This window comes from Mugil cephalus, chromosome 19 (genome assembly GCF_022458985.1).
Source record: "Mugil cephalus isolate CIBA_MC_2020 chromosome 19, CIBA_Mcephalus_1.1, whole genome shotgun sequence".
In the NCBI taxonomy this organism is placed as follows: domain Eukaryota; kingdom Metazoa; phylum Chordata; class Actinopteri; order Mugiliformes; family Mugilidae; genus Mugil; species Mugil cephalus.
The window spans coordinates 12,120,315-12,143,730 of NC_061788.1; the positions used below are offsets into that span (position 1 = coordinate 12,120,315).

Genomic DNA, 23,416 nt, shown 5'->3' on the forward strand with positions numbered 1-23,416 from the left:
TGAGGGATAGCGCGGATCTTACCTGCACCAGAAGTAACGCGAACATTAGGTACGAGATTAAAAAATGTACTATTATTCGTCTGGTTGTTGTTTGAAATGCCGGCCTGCCGCATGAACGACTCTTGTTTATTATATCGCGTAATAGGTCAACTGGAAATCGGGCCGTATTAACGTGGTATTATCCCGCTGAAAAGACACGTATCGCCACCTAGTGTGGAGGAGGAGAACAGTTATTCGATTTTCTTGCGCTGCATGAAAACTGGGACAAGGACTGTAGTCAGAAAGTCGAATTTTGACATAGCTCGATTAAGCTCTGCATGTAAACGCACTGACTGTTGTTATTGTTGTTAGTGGGGGTAGCACATGCGCGACTCAAGGAAGAGATGTGACTGAAGTTTCAAAAATTAGCATATACGGGCTCTGAAATGGCAGTTGCATGTCGATGAAGCAACCATACGACAAAAAATGTTGGTGTATATCCTTAAATCCTAAATCCGGGGGGCTCAGTCGCCATTATTAAAAGTGTGGAGGAAGTGGAAACAAAAATTAACCCAATCCCACCAGGCACATGTATAAATGTCTCACACCAGCGTAAAGGCTATTTACTACTGCGTCTAGGTCCCGCAGCCTGCTCTCACTGGATGGGAATCGACTCCTCTGACTCACTACCAACTCTCGGCTCTTTAGCGCGTGACACATCCCTCGCTGACAGCTCAGTGACCGACTGACGGAGATCTGGGGGGAGATGCTGTCAGTGCTCCGAGGACAAGGTAAAAACAAACAAGCTCACATTCTGATAAAATATCACTGCGCTATCTCTAGCGCTCACTTAACGAGTGGGTGCTAACACCAACAGGAGACACGTCTTTTTTTTTGTTGATTTTAAGCTGACAACCTACCGTTGGCTCATTCATTTCTATAGAGCTAACAGCTAGCATAACAGTAGGGGAAAAAAAAAACATTTAGCCTCATGGTGTCAGCTGGAGGTCAGATAGCACACCTCACGCTTTCAGGTTTTTCAAGACGAGAGAACACACTGTGCTTTTGTGTCACCGAGTTGTACCGTGTTGTTACCGAGTGGCACCGCTGTTTGACCCAGACTGGTGTTAATTCACCGCGAAGTCAGCGGCAACCGCCGCCGCGCAACCGGCCACACGGCGGAACAAGCCCCGGTACTTCAGCAAGGGAATCACAAGATCCCCTCTGGCATTGAAGCCAGCTGCTATTTAAAGCAGAAAACATAGCTCGTATCGCTGTCTGATACATTAAAAGATTTAGTTACAGGTACGCGCAGTACCGCCGTGTTTTGGTGCATCACAATGAGTCAGTCCATTGCAGCAAGTCCGCCCAATCCGCTCGGTTCCTGAGCTGGTTCAGAAGGCGCGTAGTGTTTTTCCAGCCAAGCCCCGAACACCTCTTCACTATTTTGTCCCTCCCTCCTCCTCCTTCCCCTCCTCTGTCTGTCTTCTCGCTGAAGCATATGTCATCCTGCCAGTTCAGGCTTCGTTACACAACCGGGGCCGTCATGCAAAATAGAAACACGTGTCTATAGGCGGTGCTGAAAAGTGCAGTTTTACCGGACAACAAAAGACCGACGGGGGAACACGCAGCTCTGTCGCAGGTTCCTAAACTCTCCGGTTTGATGGTACATGTCAAGTGGAGATGAGACGGACTCAACATGTGCTTGCCTTACAGAGAGAACGATGATACGAAGATGATCAGCGCCGATGGCTTCTCAAAATGCGGGGCGACTCTGCAAGAGACGGGCAGGAGGAGGCCACCCGCGGAGATGCTCCATCTGCTGTCAGCTGTCGTCGTCTGGCTGGTGACGGGCACCACCATCTCCAGCCTCAACAAATGGATATTCGCCGTCTACAACTTCAGGTACCCTCTGCTGCTGTCAGCGCTGCACATGCTGACAGCCATCGTGGTGGACTACGGGCTGATCAAGCTGCGGGTGATCCGCCACAGAGGGGTCGGGGAGCAGGACCTGACCCCCAGCGCGAAATGTAAAGTGTTCATGCTGAGCCTCACCTTTTGCGCCAGCATCGCCTTCGGGAACATGGGTCTGAACTATGTCCAGCTGTCATTCGCACAAATGATCTACACCACGACCCCGCTCTTCACCCTGGCCATATCCACGCTGATCCTGGGCAAGCAGCATCACATCCTCAAGTACACGGCCATGATGCCCATCTGCCTGGGCGCCTCCTTCAGCATCATGGGAGAGGTCCAGTACGATCAGACCGGCTGCTTCTTCGTGTTCGCGGCCACAATGCTGAGAGGCGTCAAGTCCATCCAGCAGAGTGAGTAGCTTCCATTTTCACCACTTCAGTCCAAGTGTTTAACATTTTTGATTTGTTGTGTTTTTTGCCGTAGCTATAGAAAAGCCACTTCTTTCCACTGACATCAGGGAGAAATTTAGTGTCTCCCCGCAGTAAACACAGTTCGTCTGCGGTCCTGGAACGTTTTGGTGATTCAGTCCTCGGTCCAGTAACACACCCTCTTATTAAGGTGGAACGGCACAGTGGCATATTTTCTGGTTGCTTAGGGAACGCAACACAAACATAAACGCGAGTCGGCGAGTGTCACGTCCTGGAGACCGACTGTTTGGTTTAGACGAACGTAAATGATCAGAAAAAAGGCCAAACGTGGAAATGACACATACATTTCTGAGTCATCCTGTGTAAGATGGCAAATTAAAGAAGATATTTTTGAATTTCTTTTATTTGCCATCCATTTTTGAATGAAAAGAAAGTGCCCATAAAATGATGTCTACTGTGTAGTGAATTGAATATTTATTTTTTTAGTTGTACTCACTAGAGGACAGCAGTAATGCAATTGAGTTGATTATACAAATGAAAACAACATACTTAAAAAGTCTTAGAAAAAAACAGAAGAGGCAGATTATTTTCTTGTATCGATGCCATGCTTACTACTTAATTACTCATTTATCTAATGTTCTGTTCCCTCACTGAAGCCTTTGTTGCCCAAACAAGTTTATAGCTGGTTTCTGAAAAAACTGATTGCATCACTGATCAGTGTCCGCGTGCAGTAGATTAGGCTCACCAACGTCGTTAGACTCCCAAACATTGAAATTACTCGAGAGGAAAGAAATTAAGTGAGTTTCTAAAAATACATAGAGACTCTGTCTTTACACAACTCAAAAGTAGTTATTTAGTTTGCGCTGAGGAATGTGATGCTACATACTTTTTTTCTTGGAACAGCTGAGGGGCAAATACAGGTTACAGCAGCGGGGCTTACGACAGGAAGGGTCCTCGCTTTAAATCACGCAGCGCCTTCGGAGTGAAGTATGTAAACAAGGTGCAGCAGATGGAAACTGCAGCACGTTACTTTTATTTTTAATCGTGGCTAAAACTTTATGTCCCGACATATTGTCTCAGGTTTCAAGGAGCTATTTTTGTCTCCTCTCTCTGTTGTTGATGTTGTTACAGTTTCCCTTATAAGTTAATGTTCCCGCTGACACGTTTCTGCTCAAAGGCCGCAAGTTGAAGCCTGCAAATTCAACAGTGTGTCATTAAAATGAAGGACGTGTCCGCAGTGAAATTACTTCCTGCTGATGCAAAGGCGTAAAACATAAACTTTCCAAAAAGGAGTTTTGCATAATTTCTTTCCCCTTTTCCCTCTTTGAATGGCAGCTGATCACTTGGTTACTGTTGTTTTGCCCATGAAAACACAAAGAAATTTTCTTGTGTCAACCAAACAGACCTGTTTAATACTCTCTGTTTCTCAATGTATATGTATATGGCTTGGATCTCAATGCTCGGTTTGATACGAAAAACAGTCTAGTTCAAGGTTTTGTTGTTGTTATGTTTTTATTTCTAATGAAATTCTAATCAAACTAGTCATTTGAAACAATGGAAGTAACAAGTCTGCACCTTCAAGTACACACTCGCTTAAGAGCGTACATGTCAACTTTGTGATCATTTTAGAGGTTGTAGCTTGTGTTCCTGTTGAACTGTGTTGAATTGAATTTACTTGAAATTTGGCCTAGCACACTGATTGGGGTTGTAATAATAGATAATAATAGAAACATGAGTTGGTACAAGCTTGACTGGAACGATATCACAAATGAAACAGCAAACAGTTCAGCCTTTCAGATGTTATGAGCATCGCTACCTCAGACAAGCTAACATTCGCTTTTCTGAACACGGTCTATGGAGCATTACTACATCAGCCGCAGCTGTTGCGCTCAGCAAACACCAACATTTACATTTGGGGATAGGAACATGTTGACAGTATGTTGTTAATATGAAGCTGACAACTGAAACACATTCACTATTTATTCTGTGTTCGGATCCAGACAGCTCAGATAAACTTCCCCTTTTCATTTGAAGTCCTCTGTGACTTTGTTTGCATACCGGTGTTTGCTCGTCTATGATATGGTCATGCGTGCTGCTTGGGTGTTTTCATCCGCACCTGCCCTTGCTGCTTCCATTTTACATGTTGTTGTAATTTTCCACTGCCTCCTTCTTCATATAAAGCAGGGTTTTTCAGGGCAAGGACCCCAAACTGTAGAGATTAAGCAGGGACCCCCTGCCTACTATATGTGTTCTGTGTCTGTCAACCTATATATATATATAAATTCTTTAATCAACCAAAGATTTTGCGACCCCCTACATAAAAGTTGACTTTCTCAGGACTTTCACTGCACTGAAGTAAATACTTTTTTTTGTTTTGTTCATTTCAGGCATTTTGCTCCAGGAGGAGAAAATCAACTCCGTGTTCTTGCTCTACATGATGTCCATTCCCAGCTTCTGCATCCTGGCCGTGGCCGCCCTGGCCTTGGAAAACTGGGCCGTGCTGGAGTCACCGATGCACTACGACCGCCACCTGTGGGTCTTCATCCTGCTCAGCTGCCTGGGCTCGGTCATGTACAACCTGGCCAGCTGCTGCGTCATCACGCTCACCTCGGCCGTCACCCTGCACATCCTCGGCAACCTGAGCGTGGTGGGGAACCTGCTGCTGTCGCAGCTGATTTTCGGCAGCGAGCTGTCCGCCCTCAGCTGCGCGGGCGCGGTGCTCACGTTGTCCGGCATGCTCATCTACCAGAACTCGGAGTTCATCGTCAGCTACATGGACGCGCGCAGGGCCAAAGCTGAGGGTCTGAAGGACTCAGTCAGTGCACCGACGGATGAGAAACGAGAAGATAAAATAGACTGAACTGAAAGACGGAGGAAATAACAGAGCACTAAAAGACGGAAAGGAAATCTGGCTACACTGTAATGTGTGTTCTCCACACTGTAAGCGGGGCTGTGATCCTGTTGGGTCAATTTTTTAAAAATTATTTTATGAAATTCCTCACTGTGCCAATTCATTTCTCTACTGGCCACATAGAACTGGAGACTGCAGAGAGGAACGGTTGCCTTTAGGTTAAATTCTCCCCTTTAGTAATAATAATAATAATAACTTGCTCATATATAGCGATATATGCATGCCTGAGCACATTGAAACTGATCGATACCTCATGAGGTAAATCGCACACTGTCACTCATACTACTCCACTGTGAAACTGTTCTCATTTCCAGAGGGCTCTAATCGATGTTTTTGGGTGGCTGTTGTGGATATTATCTGCTGATGTGACACCGAGGGGCTGGGGGTTTTTAGAAAGCGCTCCTCCTCAAACTCTGAATGGGCACAATTTGTAATGATAAGATTTATTTATGGTACTGTTACCTGATAGTCTTCTGGCCTCGTTATGGTGAGAGACCAGGGTTTTTTTTGGCAGCTTCTTTTTTTGTTGGTTTGTAAACTAGGAAGCTTTTTTTTCTTTTCTTTTTTTTTTTAAAGGATGACGTAGTTGTTGCAGGGCTAAAAAAAAAAAAATAATAATGGAAGAAGCCAACGTTTCTGTGCGCCTCTTTTCCTCTACTGAAGCACATTTTTTAATAAGAGGCCTGAACTTTGGTGCGGCTTCCCACTTAAGGCCTAGATTTTGTTCTCGTACCAACCTGGAAAGTCAGTCTCTGTAGAATTAGTCCAATTATCTCCATCTTTTACAACGGTGCAGCGATAATTAGGTTCACGTGTTCTCTAAGGAGTGTCGCTCGGCTTTAGCTGTCCCCCCCCCGCGAAAGAGACGAGGAAAAAAGAAGACCGAGCTTCCTAAAACTTAACGTCACCCGCTCCCACGTTTTTTAAAAAACGTCGGTTAACCAGCACGTGAAACTGACTTCTGCTGGACAGTGTTGCGTCTTCTCTCTCAGTATTCTGAAATCATTTTAGCCGTTATATTTTATTCCTCCCTTTGATGTTTATGTGAAAGAAGATATTTATTTTGCAAGGGCCTTAGCAATCACTGACTGGTTTTGGTCCTCATGCGTCTCGTAACTGCATACTTGTAATATTCGAAGGCGCGAGAAAAAGCCGATGGCAGAAGGCTGCATGCTGCTGCTCTTAAAAGCATCTTAAATGACCTGGGATGCCTGTTAACGCGCCCTTCCTCATGCATGGTATGCCAAACGTCTACTTTAAAAGGCTTCATTTGTGTCGTCGCGCCGGTTCTGTCGGTGGGCAGACGCGATAGACTTTGAGCTTTGACGAGACGACTCGACAAAGGAAGACGTCAAAGATTCCTTTTGTGACACACGCACAATATCATCAGCATACTTTGCAGTGACGATTACTGCAGGCAAGACTGTTGGTCACCATCATGTCTCACGTTTACATTTCACCGCCTTCAGTCGTCGAACGGGCGCCGCGTCTTTTCATAGAGCCACAGTCGACTCTAAATAGCTCGAAAGACGGCGTGAAATAGTTGGAAAATATGGTTTTGCTATTTCAGAGTAGTTACACATTTATACATTATGTATAAGAATTAATTTCACTAATGTAACACTATTGAATACCTCAGCTGTTAAATGGGACTTCTAACACCCTCCTGCTCATTAATTATTAATGAGTGGCTTGAGGTCGAGCAGCTGCGCGAGAAGTGCAGCGTGCGGATGATGGATTCGACCATTTCCGTTTTAACGAAACACTCGCTGTCTCGTCCGTGATCAAAACACTATCGACGGCTGCACTGACGAGGTGCAGAGACGCCGCCTTCAAAGCCCGCGGTTTTCCTGTGTACATACGTGCTGGTTTTGATTGTTCGCGAAGCTAGTTGGATGTAAATAGTTATTTTTGTTATATTTATGCGTTTTACAGTCGCACCTGGCTGGTTGACACCATTCTGGTTCAAGAATGAAACATTTGCCTCATGCCTTATTTGGACACACTGTAGACGAGAGAGGAGTGATTTGATTTTATCCGTTAATACTTGTGTTCGAGGCCGAACATGCGGACGGCTCATGTACACATGATGTGCAATTGATTGCTTGATGATGATAATAATAATAATTGGGACTGGTACAATAAACTAACTAAATAAACAAAACCAAGCACCTAATAACTGAATCTGAGTTGTGGTTTTTGACCCTCCATGCATATTTGAAATGAATTCAGCCCTAACTACATGTTCTTTGTAGCGCTTCGTCTACACTGTTCACATTTCTGTTCAAAAGGTGACCTCAGAAATCTTGCATTTAAACTTTTATGAAAAAACAAAGACTCACATCAAAGAGTAGGAAATAGTTTGACATGTTTTCCTTTCACCCCTTCTTAAATTGAATGAAATTGAATTCAAATGTCCCGACACTAGATTCCTTCCCAGAAACTAATACTGCGCCCTAGTGTGGTGTCTTACCATCATTCAGCCATAACATTATGACCACCGAGGGTAAATGCGACGCTGATTACCTCATTCTGCCGCCTGTCACTGGGTGGGATATGTTGCAGTGAGGGAACATGTTGTCCTCAAAGTGTTACAAGCAGAAAAAAAGAAAAAAAATGGGTGGAAAGGGCAAAAAATAAGTAAGAGGAGCTATTGTGACTCAAAATCACAGAGGCTGGCCTGCGTCCAACACAAAAAAGTGTCTGCATCAGTTATGTGAGGAACATGGAGCAATTGTGGTGCGTGGCTTAGTTGTGGGACACATTGCAACAGGACTATGTGCAGAAGGCCGGCGGTGGAGGCATTGCGATCCTTTTCTCAATGTTCTGCTGGGAGAACATCGGGTCTTGTCATTAATGTGGATGTCACTTTGACATACACTCCCTTTCATGGAAACGATATTTCACACCGCCACAAAGCAAAAATGGATCAGGATCGGGTCGGAGAACATAAAGTTTCAGGTGAACTCGGTCCAGTCAAACCTTTGGACGTCACAGCCTTCACTCAGCGCGTCTCATAGAAGCAAAGTGGACAGATGTAATTAATGATGCCTGTGTAGCCTCTTCAGTTTTAGAGCATGTCGACTCCCCGTCGTGATTTACAAGGACGCCCGAATATAACAAATCCTTCAACATTCTTTGAAGTAGTGCTGGGTGGTCGCCACTGGATGGAGCAATTTGTCTGCTCTTTTTTCTTCTTTTTTTTTTAAGTTCACCTCCAAATGTGGTCAACTTCTAAATAATATATGATCTCTGCCGAAGTTGGAAGTATTTCACCAATGCTCTTTTCTTCCAGATGTGTGTGTTTGTATCCGTCTACGAAGATGTGCTCTGTCCTCCCTAGAGGAGATTCTTCTACTTTTATAAACAGAGTTCACTGTTCAGCTTTTGCCTCAATAAGGCAGTGCTCCTCACATCTTTGCCCCCATTAACCCTTTGTTTCTCGCCCTTGTGAGTTCTCAGTGGCATTCTGTAAATGAGGAATAATCAGCTGTTTGCCGGAGGGAGCGGCCCGCGAGGTTTCATAAAACACCATCCAGGATCCGGCGTCAAGAGGAGGGGAGCCGCTGGTCAAGGTGACAGAGACGGATGAGGCCAGACCTGACGTCTTCCTCCCTCCTTCCCTCCTCCCTCCTTCATCCCATTTTGGGTGGTTCGTGTAAGCAGCCCCCACTCTCTCTCTAAACATCCTTATGAAGCGCTGCGGTGTGAGGTGTGATGTCAGGGTTGAGCTCTCCCAGCTCTCCAGACAAGTTTAAAGGGGGACCGAAGGGAGCGCTGAGTCGCAAACTCCGCCGCAGCACGCAACCGGTTTGAATCAAACAGGTGAGCAGCCGCACGACACCTCCGCCAGCAGCAAATCTAAAACCTGAATTTAAGAATTTTCCCACGTTCTTTAGTTTGTTCGTCCGCTCAGACCCGAGGGTTTCCCTGTGTCTCACCGCATAGCTTCACGCTGTTATCAGATTCTGTTAGTAATGGTCTCGTTCCACCACATTACTATATTTGTACGTGTTTTTTACCCCTTCTGTGCTGCAGCCAGTTGCTGAGATACACCGAGGGGCTACTCCAGCATAGGACAAACACTTCTTTGCGCCTCTGTTCAGTTTATGTCTGTTAAAACTCACACAGTTGTTTAGACTTGAGCCAGTCAACAGACTGCAAGAAGAACGGATGTTGTCTTTATTCTCCATTTGTGAGATTTGTCCGTTGTTTGGAATAAACAATGAGCACAGTGAACTTCTGTTATGTTTGGTGTCGCACAAATCTATTTTAATCCCATTTAATTTATTGCGTCTCACTGAAAAACTTTCTGTGCAAAGTTAGAGTTGTTGCTTTTACCTGGCAGAAAGGTTTTCAAGCATCTGCTTCTCTCTCTCTGGTGAAATATTGGAAAGTTCTGCTTTCAGTGTGAATGTGTCAGGACAGCTGTGTTTTTCACTCATCAGGAATGGAGGCGAAAACTGAAGGTGGACCGTCGTCGTTGACCAGCGAACAACTGGCAGCTATAGAGGATGAAGAAGTTCTCAACAAGATGGTGAGACGACTGAATGTGACTTTCACGCACAGCTGACTGTTTGGACATCGTTCTCTCAGACATAACTCATATAAAGAGAATGTTTCTCCACTCCGTGCAGATTGTTTCTTAACTATTTTCTCTCATATTCTCACATTAAACCAATGAACGAGACGCGGTTTCACTTTTTTGCCTTGTTGACATACACATACCACCTAAAGCAGGGGTCTTCAGTGGTTTTCAGTGTTAAGTAGGGACCCACTATGTATTATATGTGTTCTATATTAAACTCAGGCTAATACTATTCCTTATCCCTTTAATAAAATATGTTGGATTTATGTAAATGTGTTGCAGACCCCTGTTAAAGACCTATGGCCTAGAGAACTATTTCAAAAAGACACTTTTTGATATAAATCTTCATTTTAACCTCTCTTTTGCTTTATTCTCTGTAGCTGGACAGTGCATCTGATTTTGAAGAGAGGCGGCTGATCCGCGCTGCTTTAAGGGACCTGCTCAAGAAGAAGAAAGGTGAACGGAAGCAAAAAACAGCTCCATGCCGTCGCCTGTGGTGATTTGGCGCTTTTTCTCCTAACTCTCTCAGCTGTGCCCTCAGATAAACGGGATGAGGCGCGGGGGGCGAGGCAGCAGGACTTAAAGCAGCAGGGCCTGGGCAAAGGAGGAACCGCGAGCGGGGGTGTCAGCGTGGGAAGAGCCTCCATGAACCAGCAGCCGCCGTCGACAAACAGTGAGTCTGATTTGCTCTCTGACACCCCTGCTGTCCAAGTGGTGAGCCTTCATTTTTAATGTTTTATTTTGTTATAATTATTCTGTCGCTTCAGAACCAACGGGCCAGACACCGGCCTCCGCTCCCCTCAACCGGTCAGCAGGAAGGTGAGACACATTTTAAACAGGGAGGTAGCAAATATAAAAATACGTACGTGCATCTTAAAATCATGTTGATATCGCATGCAAGTTTTTGTTAAAGTTGTAGCCACCACCTCTGTCCAAGTTAAAGGCCTTTTCTTTGTTTCGCCTCTTCAGTAAGGCCGGCCCCGCTGGAGCTGGAGCTGTAGCTGGAGTGCCCAACGCTAAAAATGTCAAACAGATGCTTCTGGATTGGTGCAGGGCCAAAACAGAGCCATATGAGGTAAATATGCCCCGACGCCCTTTGTCTGCGACTTACTGCCCCAAGGAGTTATACATAGCTCTGTCCCGTACGTCTCAGCCGGGACTCAGCCACTTGTGTTTCTTCTAAACCGACTCCTCTCTGGTATGAAACAGGGGGTGGACATCCAGAACTTCTCCTCCAGCTGGAAAGACGGCATAGCCTTCTGCGCCCTGGTGCACCGGTTCTTCCCTGATGCGTTCGAATACTCCATCCTCAACCCCAACGAGCCCAGGGACAACTTCCAGCTGGCTTTCAGCACCGCAGAGTGAGCCCTCATCCCTTATATATAGACTCCAGCGTGTCTCGTCTCACATAAACAACGGCAGTAAATTGCAGAAAAAGAGCAAAGTGACTTTACACCTCTGGCAGCGTATTTTCTGTTTGTCTCAAGTCATTTCTCATTGACTTTTGCTCTGTGTCGGCAGGAGGCTGGCAGGCTGCCCCGCTCTGCTGGACCCCGATGACTTAGTCCGGATGAGAGAGCCCGACTGGAAGTGCGTGTACACGTACATCCAGGAGTTCTACCGCAGCCTGGTGGAGAAAGGCCTGGTGAAAACCAAGAAGAGGCCGTAGACTCTGAGAGGTCGCACGCTAGCTTCCACCAGTCCGTTTTTCCACAGCCCCGTCAAACCGCAGGCCGATGTCACAAATGTACCTTTTCGGACCGAACATTTACACCTTTTTACGACAGGCTATTTGATGCACTTGGTGGACGCATCGTTTTGAATGTAAATGCGCGGTGCCCCGTGTGTAGCATTTGTATCGGCCTGCGTGTTAGCGAGTGTCTGTGTGCTCTCAGTGGACAGCTGGTGCTTGGGACCAGTACATTCCACTGAGATTACACATCTGTATTAATCCCTGTCAGAGCCGTGGAGAACGTGGGAACCACTTTTATGACGATGCTGTCGAGGGCTCTCCGCTATGAGTATTAAAGACCCATTAACAATAATAATAAATATCCATTTCATCATACGTGCTGTCGCTCTTTAACTGTAACAGATTATCGAAAGTGGGGCTGAAGATATCGGAGCGTTTTATTTGCCTAAAGCCATATTCGTCCATTTGAGCCTTTTGCAGTTGGTTTGGTTCGTGTGAACGTGGGGCACATCCAGTCAAAACATGATGCAATGACATTCGCAGCTTTGGCTCGACTCACAAAAACAGCGTCACACGTGTTGATCATGGAATTTAAAAGATTTAGTGACCAGAAGAGTAAGGTGTCTATCTGCGAGCCTCTTTCTTTGTATCTTCTGAGAACCCCAATTTTATTTGCTGGACTATTAACTGTACAAGCTTTTGTAGTTTATATACCGATCAGTACGCAAGATAGTTAGCGCACGGTGCCATTGAGTTTGACGAACTTAAGCCATTTTTATTACTGTGTGTGTTTTTGTAAGGTTTGATACTGACACAAAACTGTGTGTTTCCTTTCAATAAATTTTAATTATGAGGTTGCTAATTATATTTGTTTCCTTGCAGTGCCTTAAAATGTGTACATAAATGATCCTAACCCCTGTATTTTCAGAATTAGGCCGCTAACAGGAGGCAAAAGATGAGGTGCACACCGATCAGGTGGTATAGGCTAAGTGGCCCTCACTCCCTACCTTTCCACGACGGGCTCATCCACAAAAACACACATGAAATATCACCAAACAATTACTTGTTTTAATTGGCACATGTCCTCATAAGTTGTATTTCTTCAGTTGTTTCCTAGAACCTTTAAAAGGTTTCCAGGTCCCAGAGGACTCTTTTAGCTCGAACACCTGAGAAGGAGGACACAACAGCAACAACAGTTTCCTTATGGGCATGATCAAACTTGTGTGTTTCTCAGTCTCAGCTGTACAATGCAGTCTGTGTACTCATGCATATCCTATTTCTCATGTTTTGCCGTGTTCACGAGTGACCCTTCCTATGATGTATTTACCAAATCAGGAGAGTAATGAGAAGGGCATTCATTTCAAGGGCAATATCAGAAACATCTCCTCCCGTGCACAGTCAAATATATACTGTACCGCCACAAAGCAACACTGGTCTGACCAAGTATTAACAAAGCACCATGCTTTGATATTACCTGGTGTTAATAGCAGGGGTTATTTGCATGAATGCATGTGATAATGCCCTGCTGCGCGCTCTGTGCAGCTGCTACGAAGACATCAGAGGGAGGGCAGGAAGGTCCCTTTGCCAAAACTGAGATTTAATTATTGACATATTGATCAGTTCTCGCTATCAGTGACGCACTGGTTCCACGATTAATGCGTCACCGATAGGACGCGCGCTCGATTATTTCTGGCAGGCTGCACTCAAGCGGCTGTTTTTTTCACCCCTGTTCAGCCCGCCCCCAAGTGTTCATGCTTCACCCAGGGAGAGAAAGAAATAAAGACAGGGAGGGGAGGGAGAGGTACTGGGTCGGTGTACGGCCGGTGTGCAGGAGGAGGCGGGATGCTGACTGTAAAGTGCACAGCTGCTCCGGCCAACTGCGCGGCGTGTAGGCAGTGATAACAAGTGAGATGAGGAACGATCAGCTGTGGTAGCACAAAACACCAACAACATGCAGGCGTCCGGGCGCGTCAAGCGTGACCGCTTTTTGTCCTGACAGCGCGGCGGCGCGGTCCGCACGGTCTGCACCTTGACGAGACGTCCGCTGTCCCCGGTACCGACCGACGGGGCTGGCATCCGTCCTGCAGGCTGGCTCGGATAGGTCGCCAAAAAAACAGGACCACAGATCGATCTCATTCTTCATGTGACAGTCTGGTCGCGTTGACTGGCGAGACTGATGATTTCCCCTCTGTGAATTTGGGAGATCACCTTTGCGGTTCACCTTGGAAATAATATATTTTTTTTCTTTCTTTTTTCCCCTTTTTTTTTTTTTTTTTTTTTTAAAAAAAAGGTAGGACATATTTTCACGACTTATTTGAGACACAACAGCCACTGCTATTTCCGTTTCTTGCATTGTAGCATTTGTGTTTGTCATGTTTTCCAGGTTATTACATTTTCTAATAATGAAGCTGCCATTCAATTCAAACTTGCTGCCTCATATATATATATACACACACACACATGCTTATATATATATTAAAAAGGGACACTTTTAAAGTTGCATTTTCACTTTCAAAGTGAGTTCAGTGCAAACCCATCACGCCACCATTACTCACAGCTCCGTTTTGCAGGTTACTACTGTTACCACATAAATGTCTCCGAGATCCTCATTTGCATACCATGAATCATTGAGAGAGGTGTATAGTTTCTCCGTGGGAGGCCGGATAAACAAAATGGAGGGAGGCCTCTGTCCTCCTGCCATGCCAGGCCTCCTATTCCTTGTGACCTACAGTGTCTGTTGACATTGTCTGATGTGCTCCATTATCTGCCGCCGCGTGTCCCGTCTCATCCTCTCCGGGATCAGGCGGTGGCGGAAAAGGGAGGCAGCTACACTTTAACAGCGTGATACCATCCGAGCAGTCACCAATAATCGTTTCTTTGTATGAGGCCCAGGAGCTAATTAAAGTTTCTGAGCGTCTAATCCAGGGCGCAGGCCTAAAGTTAGTACTTTCAGTCCAGCTGTCTACTCATGTTAACATCAGTGATACCTTGGGAGAGTGATGTGGACTTGTATTAATGTGATGCATCATCTCATCTTTTACTTACTGCAAGCGCGCATCTTTTTGCACTTTCACCTAAATGCTAAATTTCACCTTTTATACTCCCTGCATGTTGCACCATGTTTTAATCTCAAATAATCTTTGTTTTGCAGGTGATGGATCGCCAGCCACAGGGTCAAGTTGGTGCAGACCCTTGCGGTCCTAAAGCACAACCCGGACTCGTGACGATAATAGGAGCCAGTCCAGGTTTGCCTCAGCAGCTGCCACTCCAGGATCCACCTCTCGTCAGCCCATCTGATGTGCTAAAGATTCAGTCCGGACTGAGCCCCGTACAGGCTGTGGTTTCACCCACGACAGTGATTGACCAAAAGCAGTCTGGGTCTGCAGCACTGGCGAGCATAAGCCGGCCGAGACCAACCGCTCTTCGAACTAAATCCGCTCCGAAGCCGACCATGGTCTCAGCGGACCCCTCCAAGGAGATAGATTTGATCCCTATGTGCATCCCGGGACCTCAGAGCGCCAGCATCCTGCCACACTCTCCGACGGAGTCCTCGTTCGCTCCCCACAGTCCTCAGAGTCCCCACAGTCCTCAGCGATACCTGAACTCCTCTCCCAGCCTGCCCCTGCCTCTGCCTCAGCCCAACCCTCGCTCCAGCCTCAGCCCCAAAAACAGCCTCAGCCCTCAGCCACAGAGGACGCCGTCACCTGGGAGCTCGACGCAGAGCCAGGCCGAGAAGCCGGGAGGAGAAAACAGTGACTTCAGGTGAGTTAAGTAAGAGCGCCTTAATTAAAAAACAGTTGACAATTGTTCATCATTGTCAGTTTCACTGGGTGTTTCAAGCAAGTTCTTGTCGTGCCTAAATCCAGCTGCAGAAGCTGTTATAACGCTGACGTGTGCCAGACCGGGTCACATGAATCACAGCAGCAAATTTCGCTAAGAGCTTTATGAACCTGACAGGACAAAACAGTCACGTTGTGTTGGCCGATTTCCCAGAGTTACCTTTGACGCTCCTCGCTCAACAGAGGCTTAGAAAATGAAGTATCTGCAAAAATTAAACTCAGTTTGAATTGGTGAAATTTATACGAAGAATAAGACCTGACATAAAGTCTTCAGATAGAGACAATTCCAGTCAAGTCCCGCTGCTCCGGCAGAGACATTTCATAACACATGAATCATGAGGAATCACATCGGATACTTATGGAATGAATAATTCATCGCAGCCACTTTTAATTTGGCATAAAGATCAGCTTGCATGTAAAATGTGATCCATCACACTGATCCTGGTTCCTTTTGTTCAATACCTCAACACAATAACTGAGCTGCGCTGTCTGTGAAATGAAGCAGTAACACAATATTCTGAGAATTTAGATTTAATCAAATGTTTTCCAGCCAGTTGTCATATTTCTTAATGTCAGTGTCCTTGAGCAGCACGTTGCTCCGTGGCGTTACAGCGTCTTGGTGGAAATGGGGGATAGATACAGACGGTGGAATGACAACGAAATGATGTGAGAGTAAAAGAGAAAATTAAATGATTTATTTTTGTGTGAACTGTAACTTCAAACCCTCCGAAGCATCTCAGGAAAAAGCTAAACTTTAACAAAGCAAGTAGGTGGTGTCAGTCAGTGCTCTCAATACGTATGTGTTCCTGTGCATAAGTCAGCTATTTGCAGAAGGTGTAACGGGTATCCCATCTCACCCATTGCCCTCAACCTCCCACCACAAATTTTTTTTTAGCTCGGGCAGGCTGAAAGCATCACACCAGGTTCTCAAGGTGTGCTCCTTTTAATGAAGTCCCCCAGCGATGATTGGCCAGCCTGACGTTAGAGCGAACCACTAACGGCATGACCAGGCAGAAAACATAAGAGAGAAACATAGAGCACTTTGTCTGTAACAGCGATGAATCCTAACAGAACTTAAAACACAAGAGAAAATAGAGGATAATTGTACGTTCGATGGACTGATTAATTGTTTCTCGGTTTACATTCATGTGGGCAGTTAAAAGCTAATGGCTGCTTCTTGAAGGTAGGAGTGTAAAGTCAGACGATGTGCTTTTGGGGGCGGTCGATAGTAATTACACCGATCAGCCACAACATTGAAACCACCAATAGAAGATGTAAATAACACTGACCATTGTTCTGCTGGGAAGATTCTGGTATCTAGATGTTACACGTACCATCCACCTAGAGCAGACCAGGCACCGCCCACCCCATAGCAATAACACTCCTTGATGGCAGTAAGATGCAGCCTGACAGACACACACACAAAAACAAAACAAAACAAAACAAACAAAAAAAAACAACATGAAAAATAGCACAAGGTTGAGCTGGCCTCCAAACTCACTAGATCCCCAAACTGATCAACTATCTGTGGGATGGTCCACCATAGAGGCCCCCTCCCCTCAACCCATAGGACCTAAAGGGCCCTGACTAACAACATCCTGTTTGCGGACACCACAAGACACCGTCAGAAGACCCATGTCCATTCTCTGATGAGTCACAGCTGTTTTAGAGGCACAACACAATAGTAGTAAGGTGGTCATAATGTTATGCCTGATCGGTGTATGTGACAGTCGCTTAGCTAAAGCATAACCAGGGGCATGCCGTTTAGATTCATATATACACATTTATCAAGATGTGCTTCTTTTTCTGTATCATATATCGAAGTACAATGAATCTCAGTAATTCAGTAATATTCAGTTATTTCTATAATAAATGAATATAGTTTAGTGTCTTCTCTTTCTCTCTGCTTGTACTCACACACATAGACACACACGCCAATGCACAATACCAAGTCATCACTGAGGTACACAGAGGCGCTTAATTGTGCGTATCTAACCCTAACCCTTTTTTTTTCTACGTACAGAACCCCTGATGAAAGCTATTTCTCTGGGGATTACAGCATGGATTGCGTCCTCTTTCGCCCTGCATCGTAGCGTGCTTAAATCTAATGCAGCATTTACACTCTGTCTATCCTTTGAAAGGGTGTACATCGTCACATGGAACGTGGGATCAGCCGTCCCGCCAGATGACATCACTTCTCTGTTCGGACCAAATGTTTCAGATGGGAAAGTTGACATGTTTATCATCGGGTAAGCAAGTATTTCTGCGCCGCTCCCGCTGCCAGAGAGACAGCCGCGAGTGCCCACTCAGTCATCTGTCTTCCCTTTGATTCGTCCCCCCCTTCCCGCTACCCATCAACTGTCCTTTTCATTAATCACTCTGTTAATGGCATTTATCTACTTTCTGGCACCATTCAGACTCCAAGAAGTCAACTCCATGATAAACAAGAGGCTGAAGGATGTTCTTTTCTCAGATCAGTGGAGCGAACTTTGCATGGACACGCTCAGTCCTTTTGGATACGTTTTGGTCAGTAAGAAGCTAAATCCACTGCCCTTCAGATCCCTTTTATGTGGCTCTGTAGTTTATTGATATGTCCGTCTGTCTCATCTACTCAGGTGGCGTCCCAGCGAATGCAGGGAGTGCTGCTCCTGGTTTTCTCTAAATTCTGCCACCTTCCATTCCTCAGAGGCGTGCAGACGGAGAGCACGCGCACAGGACTTGGGGGATACTGGGTACGTGCCGCGAATCAAAGAGTGACGCTCTGAAAACCGGCTGAGATTTATTGCGTTTGAAAAATCCGCGGTGGGTTTGTGTCGGTGGTAGCGTGTGTGCGTGTGTGTGCTCCCCTCGTGCCAGCAGGTGCATGCATGTGTGAGTGCATGTGTCAGTGTGTGTGACCTTCCTCTGCGCGTTGATGTCAGCATCACCTCTGGCTGCTGCTGGTGCAGTCTCCTTCTCTTTGAGGTCAGTGCAGCAGCAGGCTGTCTGGCTTTCTAGTTGTGCGACTCAGTGTCAGATCAAAAAAAAATAAAAAACACCACAACCTTGTCCCTGAGCGCAGATCTTTTTGATACGTGCGGCTGTTTCATTAACATGCATTGTTTTAAATATCCTGCACACAGGGAATTTGTCTGTCGCTGCATTTTTTTTTTTTCTCCTTTTACTGTCACTCTAAAGGGGAATAAAGGCGGCGTCAGTGCGAGGATGACAGTGTTTGGCCACCCAGTGTGTTTTCTCAACTGTCACCTGCCGGCTCACATGAGGAATCTGGAGCAGCGGATGGAGGATTTCGAAAGCATCCTTCAACAGCAGCAGTTTGAAGGAGGGACCGCGACTGGAGTACTCGACCACGAGTGGGTGACGTTATTTTAACTCAGTAACTGCCACACATACACACATCTGTGAAGCTTTTATAGGACCTGATCTAAGTTGTAAGTTGCATCTGCTGCTCAGTAATAATTGTTACATCTTCATATTACACAATAAAACTTTCACGTATTTCACCAAAAAATTGCAGAATTTGCTCAGGATATTGCAACAATAATCAAGTAAATTGAAATAACGATAGCTCAAGTGATATTCTCTTTGTTTGTTCTGTCCCCAGTGTCGTGTTTTGGTTCGGCGACTTGAATTTCCGCATTGAGGACTACGACATCCATGTGGTGAAATGCGCCATCGACAGCAATAAGCTGCCTCTTCTGTGGGAGCGGGATCAGGTGAGGCACCTCGGGTGTTTCTAAAGCATTCGCACGCTCAAACCGACAGATGGACGTTTCTGGAAGGCTTTATTACACCACCTGTTTGTCTGTGACTCACGGACCACAGCCAACAGAGGGCGCTGTGGCACGGAGCACACAGACGTCCCCTTGTGTTAGTCCTGACATGTCCTGTTGTTTGACTACCCCGCAGCTCAACATGGCAAAAAACACTGAGCCCATCCTGGAAGGCTTCCTAGAGGGACCACTCAAATTCCCACCTACGTATAAGTTTGATGTGGGCACTCATACGTATGACACCAGGTACGTTCAGGCGCCTCTCGTCACAGACACGCATCCCTCCAGCTGTTGCTGTCGCTGACCGTGCTTCATTTCTGTCAGCGCTAAGAAGAGGAAACCTGCCTGGACGGATCGCATCCTCTGGCGCCTTCGTCGCACTGGTTCCCCGGTCCCTTCCCACAACGCAGCGCTGCAGCGGGGCCTCACCTCCTGGTTGGGTGGAGCGACTAAAGTGACACAACATGTGTACCGAAGTCACATGGGCTTCACAATCAGTGACCACAAACCCGTCTCTGCCCTGTTTTCTCTGCAGGTGAGACAATGATTGATGCACTGACGTCCGTACTGGACCGTGCGCCGTTTTTGTACGGTGACTTATTCTCTTTCCTCTAGTTTCCATTCAGGGTGGATATGCCTCTGGTGGAGCTGCACACCAGCAAGGAGTGGTGTAAAGTCTCTGACGCCACAGTCAGATTCACTGTGGCGTCAACTTACCAGCGCAGCTCGTGGGACTGGGTCGCAATATACAAGGTTATTTTTAAGCGCTTCTTAAGGTGCGTCCTTACAGCTCGACCCTCCTGATGTCAAAACATCAAACCGTGATTTCTTTCTGAACAGGTTGGGTTCAGGCATCACAAAGACTACCAGGTGTACGTGTGGGCCAAAGGGGAGCACGCAACGCAGGTGTGTCAGACAGTCAAATTCACAAACACATATTGGGCCGAGTTAATTGGGATGTTTTCGTCTCTCCTCAGGTGACGTTCACAGAGGAGGATTTGCCAAGAGATGATTGTGAATACATCCTCGGTTACTACAGTAATAATATGAACAGTATTGTGGGGTTGTCGTCACCGATTCAGGTAATGCAGTTTGGAGAATGAAATGGAGCAACCTTACTCTTGTTCATGACATATTCTTGGCTCGTTGTAGACACACTTAAAGATATATGCAATTATGTATGTACAAGTATCCAATACACACCGATCAGCCACAACATTAAAACCGGCGACAGGAGAAGTAAATAACATCTTGTGACAATAAAAATGATCTGCTGGGAAACGTTTGGACCTGGCATTCATTCATGTGGATGTTACTTAGACATGTAGCACCCACCTAGACCAGGCCAGGGACCCCCACCCTTATAACAATGACACTCCTTGATTGCTGTAGCCACACACAAAAATGATTAAGGAACAATTCAATAACCATGAACAACAGCACAGGGTGATGTCCCGGCCTCCAAATTCACTAAACCCCCAAACTAATCAAGTGCCTGTGGGATGATTCGCAGAGGCTCCTCCCCTCAACCCATAAGACTCAAAGTCCTCCACTAGCAACAATGCGTTGCCAGACACCACAGCACGCACGTTTAAGTCCCATGTCCATTCTCTGATGAATCACAACTGTTTTGGAGGCACAAGGGAGACCTGCGCAATACTAGGTCATAATGTTATGCCTGATCGGAATATAAAAACAAGTGGACAATGCATCTCATTCAAGTAAACACTGTTAAATATGCTGCTGAATATGGGGTCAATTCAAACAGTGCACACTGTAATAATAATAATAATAATAAAATCATGTAAACTGTTATCTGAAAAGTATCTGATTGTCGATCAGCTACTACAAGACATTAGGGCTTTTCAAATGGTAAATAACGACTATTTAATGCAAATAACACACACTTGCTAGTCCCTTTGCAGATGTGCGTTAGACTGTACAAACAAACATATGATCAGCAGATAAGTAGAGAAGAATAACTCGTTTATGTCAGGTGGCATCCCGACTGTTGAATTTTGCTTTCTGTGTTAAAGTATTGTTACTTTTACTAGATTAAAGGATGTGGAGAGGAGTGGCCCCATACTATTTGCCCTGTAGTTTCCGCTTCTTAAATTCTCCATCCTCATCAGATCAAGATGCCAGTCCACAGCCCCACCGTGTGTCGCTCCGACAGCTCAGACGTCAGCTCGGAGGACGACAGCACGCTGGTCCTGCTGGCCCCGAGCTCCCGCAGCCCGAGCCCCAAAAACGGCAAACACCACCACCACCACCGTCACCGCCGCAGCCGGAGCCCCGCCGTTCCCGCTCTTTCTTCCAACCCCCTCCCCTCCCTGCAGAGCCTCAGCCTTTGTCCCCGTTCCAGGGAAAGCCAGACGCGAAGTCGCTCCCCCTGCTCTGCCGCTAAGAAGGAGCGGCTGATCTCCCCCGACGCCGTGCCGTCGCCCACCATCAGCCCGCTCAGCCCCCGCAGCCCCGTGTCTCCGGGTGGCGGGGTGACTGCGCCGGAGGCCCTGATCGTTGCTATCTTAGGTGAACACAGACCAGCTCAGGTTAGCCCCACGGGGGTCAAACAGATCGGGATGACGGGGGACGCAGACCACGCAAAGAATTTAAACCTCAAGAGTTAAAGTGAAGAGAACGACAGCCATGTCCACGCATTCAGGGTCCGCCGTGGCCTCGCACTGTGCTCATAGAAGCAGCACATTTACTGACTCCTAACGTAGTTTGCAAACATTCCACATCGTAGCCCTGCAGTTCCCTGTTTCTGACCCATCTCATACACTTCTCTGTGTGTGTGTATCTTGGCGTCAAAAGGCCAGACTCTTGACAACAAGTGCTTTTATAGACTCACAGGCTATATCAAAAGTAAACAAACATATTGAATGTGAAACCAAAGGCAGAGTAATCCTGTGATGGATGTGTATGACAGCAATATGGATCCGTGCAAACAGTCGCGCATCAACAAGGACTGTGGACCACACGTATTGACGATATCACAGATCACAACGCAGGGAAAGAGAGCGTGTTCGTGTGTGTGTGGGTTTGTGTAGGCTTATGTGCTAAAATATTAACGTGTGAAACAAAACATTTTGGAAGAGATTTATGATTTTAAATGTTATTCTATGGGTCTTGGTCTGTATTCATAAAATGAATCTAATTTATCAGTGTACAGACGGCATTTTATCAACTCAGTCTGTCTGAAAATGACACGTGACAGTGTGAACTTGAACAGTAATCCTAGACCAATGCTCTTACTCTCAGCAGCTTTGTGAATACAGCCCCTGTTCTACAGAGCTCAGCGAGCGGATGTTTAGACTAATGTGATTGTTTTTGCTTCAAGGGAACGGTGTTGTTTAACTGTGTGAGTGTGCTAATAAAATGAAAATGAGTGGGAAAGCAAATAGGAAAATGTTCTTTACTGGATAAACATTTGTTCAGAGAGCCAGGAAGGAGTGAATAGTTGGGGGGGGGGGCAATCCCACTTTAACAACAATTGGCATGACCAAACTTGGATTTAGAAGTTCTTTGAGTGACTAAACATCAAAATATTAATATTTTAAACCCAGTCACACCACAGCAGTCAAGCATCCACATAAGACGTGAGAACGTAGCACAATTATCCCATTAAGATGCTGCTATAGTCAATTAAAAATGCACTGTGAAAATGGTGCATGTGTTGCACTGCAGACTGACATCTTTTAAATAAGGAAAGGACATCTTTAAAAACTTTTCTATCATGCAATCAACAGATCTGTCTGAGAATTCAGTTATCGTACGCAAAGTAGAGTAGAGTTCACCTGTAGATAGTAGCAGAAAATCAATGGGCCAACCTTTAGTCAGATATAACGTCATTTAAACAGCGTATTCATGTGTGAGCCTTAAAATAAGTTGAAATATATTGACATCGTCTGTAAGTTATGTGAATACTTGAAACCTTTAGGCCCTTTAACATTTCGATGAGTGGAATACAGAAGAAAATATTAAATAAGAAAAAAACAACACTTCTTTTTATTCTCTAAAATGAATGAGCACGAGTCAGTCACTCCTGCAACCAGCAGCCCCCAGCCTACAAACTCATGAAATTAATGAAACCCTCAGAGCTATATGACAGAAAAAGAAGCAAATGTTACTTGTTGGTTCTTATGACCACGATCTGCTAACAAAGGTCGCTTTATTTTATAGGTCGATAAACTAAATAGGTTGGAAAACGGTTTCCAATCTATTGCAGCATTCCCATCAGGGGCAAAATAGATGTCCGTCTATTTTGCCTCAACTCAAGCACGCC

At 45.8% G+C, this 23,416-nt stretch overlaps 3 protein-coding genes across 6 annotated transcripts; all 3 read left to right on the plus strand.

Annotated features, from left to right (window-relative positions):
* Window positions 1-263: 263 nt before the first annotated feature.
* On the plus strand, window positions 264-7,411 carry slc35e4 (solute carrier family 35 member E4). Of its 3 annotated transcripts, XM_047570094.1 has the most exons (4): window positions 264-770; window positions 1,478-1,621; window positions 1,696-2,306; window positions 4,712-7,411. In XM_047570094.1, the coding sequence occupies exons 3-4, from the start codon at window positions 1,715-1,717 to the stop codon at window positions 5,182-5,184; spliced, it is 1,065 nt and encodes a 354-aa protein (XP_047426050.1). In that variant the 5' UTR covers window positions 264-770; window positions 1,478-1,621; window positions 1,696-1,714; the 3' UTR covers window positions 5,185-7,411. The 3 variants fall into 3 exon arrangements, with proteins under 3 accessions (XP_047426050.1, XP_047426048.1, XP_047426049.1); XM_047570092.1 differs by having other exon boundaries at window positions 1,478-2,306; XM_047570093.1 differs by lacking the exon at window positions 1,478-1,621.
* A 140-nt stretch (window positions 7,412-7,551) lies between these two features.
* Window positions 7,552-12,378, plus strand: smtna (smoothelin a). Its single transcript, XM_047570095.1, has 8 exons — window positions 7,552-9,060; window positions 9,684-9,772; window positions 10,204-10,279; window positions 10,365-10,496; window positions 10,591-10,642; window positions 10,793-10,898; window positions 11,033-11,184; window positions 11,345-12,378. The coding sequence occupies exons 2-8, from the start codon at window positions 9,686-9,688 to the stop codon at window positions 11,490-11,492; spliced, it is 753 nt and encodes a 250-aa protein (XP_047426051.1). The 5' UTR covers window positions 7,552-9,060; window positions 9,684-9,685; the 3' UTR covers window positions 11,493-12,378.
* Window positions 12,379-13,297: 919 nt separating this feature from the next.
* Window positions 13,298-22,535, plus strand: LOC124996158 (inositol polyphosphate 5-phosphatase K). 2 transcript variants are annotated; one of them, XM_047568921.1, is made up of 13 exons: window positions 13,298-13,806; window positions 14,668-15,278; window positions 17,497-17,604; window positions 17,773-17,881; window positions 17,971-18,087; window positions 18,533-18,708; window positions 18,960-19,071; window positions 19,265-19,374; window positions 19,453-19,663; window positions 19,744-19,881; window positions 19,969-20,034; window positions 20,106-20,210; window positions 21,261-22,535. In XM_047568921.1, the coding sequence occupies exons 2-13, from the start codon at window positions 14,671-14,673 to the stop codon at window positions 21,756-21,758; spliced, it is 2,358 nt and encodes a 785-aa protein (XP_047424877.1). In that variant the 5' UTR covers window positions 13,298-13,806; window positions 14,668-14,670; the 3' UTR covers window positions 21,759-22,535. The 2 variants fall into 2 exon arrangements, with proteins under 2 accessions (XP_047424877.1, XP_047424878.1); XM_047568922.1 differs by lacking the exon at window positions 13,298-13,806 and having other exon boundaries at window positions 13,843-15,278.
* The last annotated feature ends 881 nt before the right edge of the window (window positions 22,536-23,416 follow it).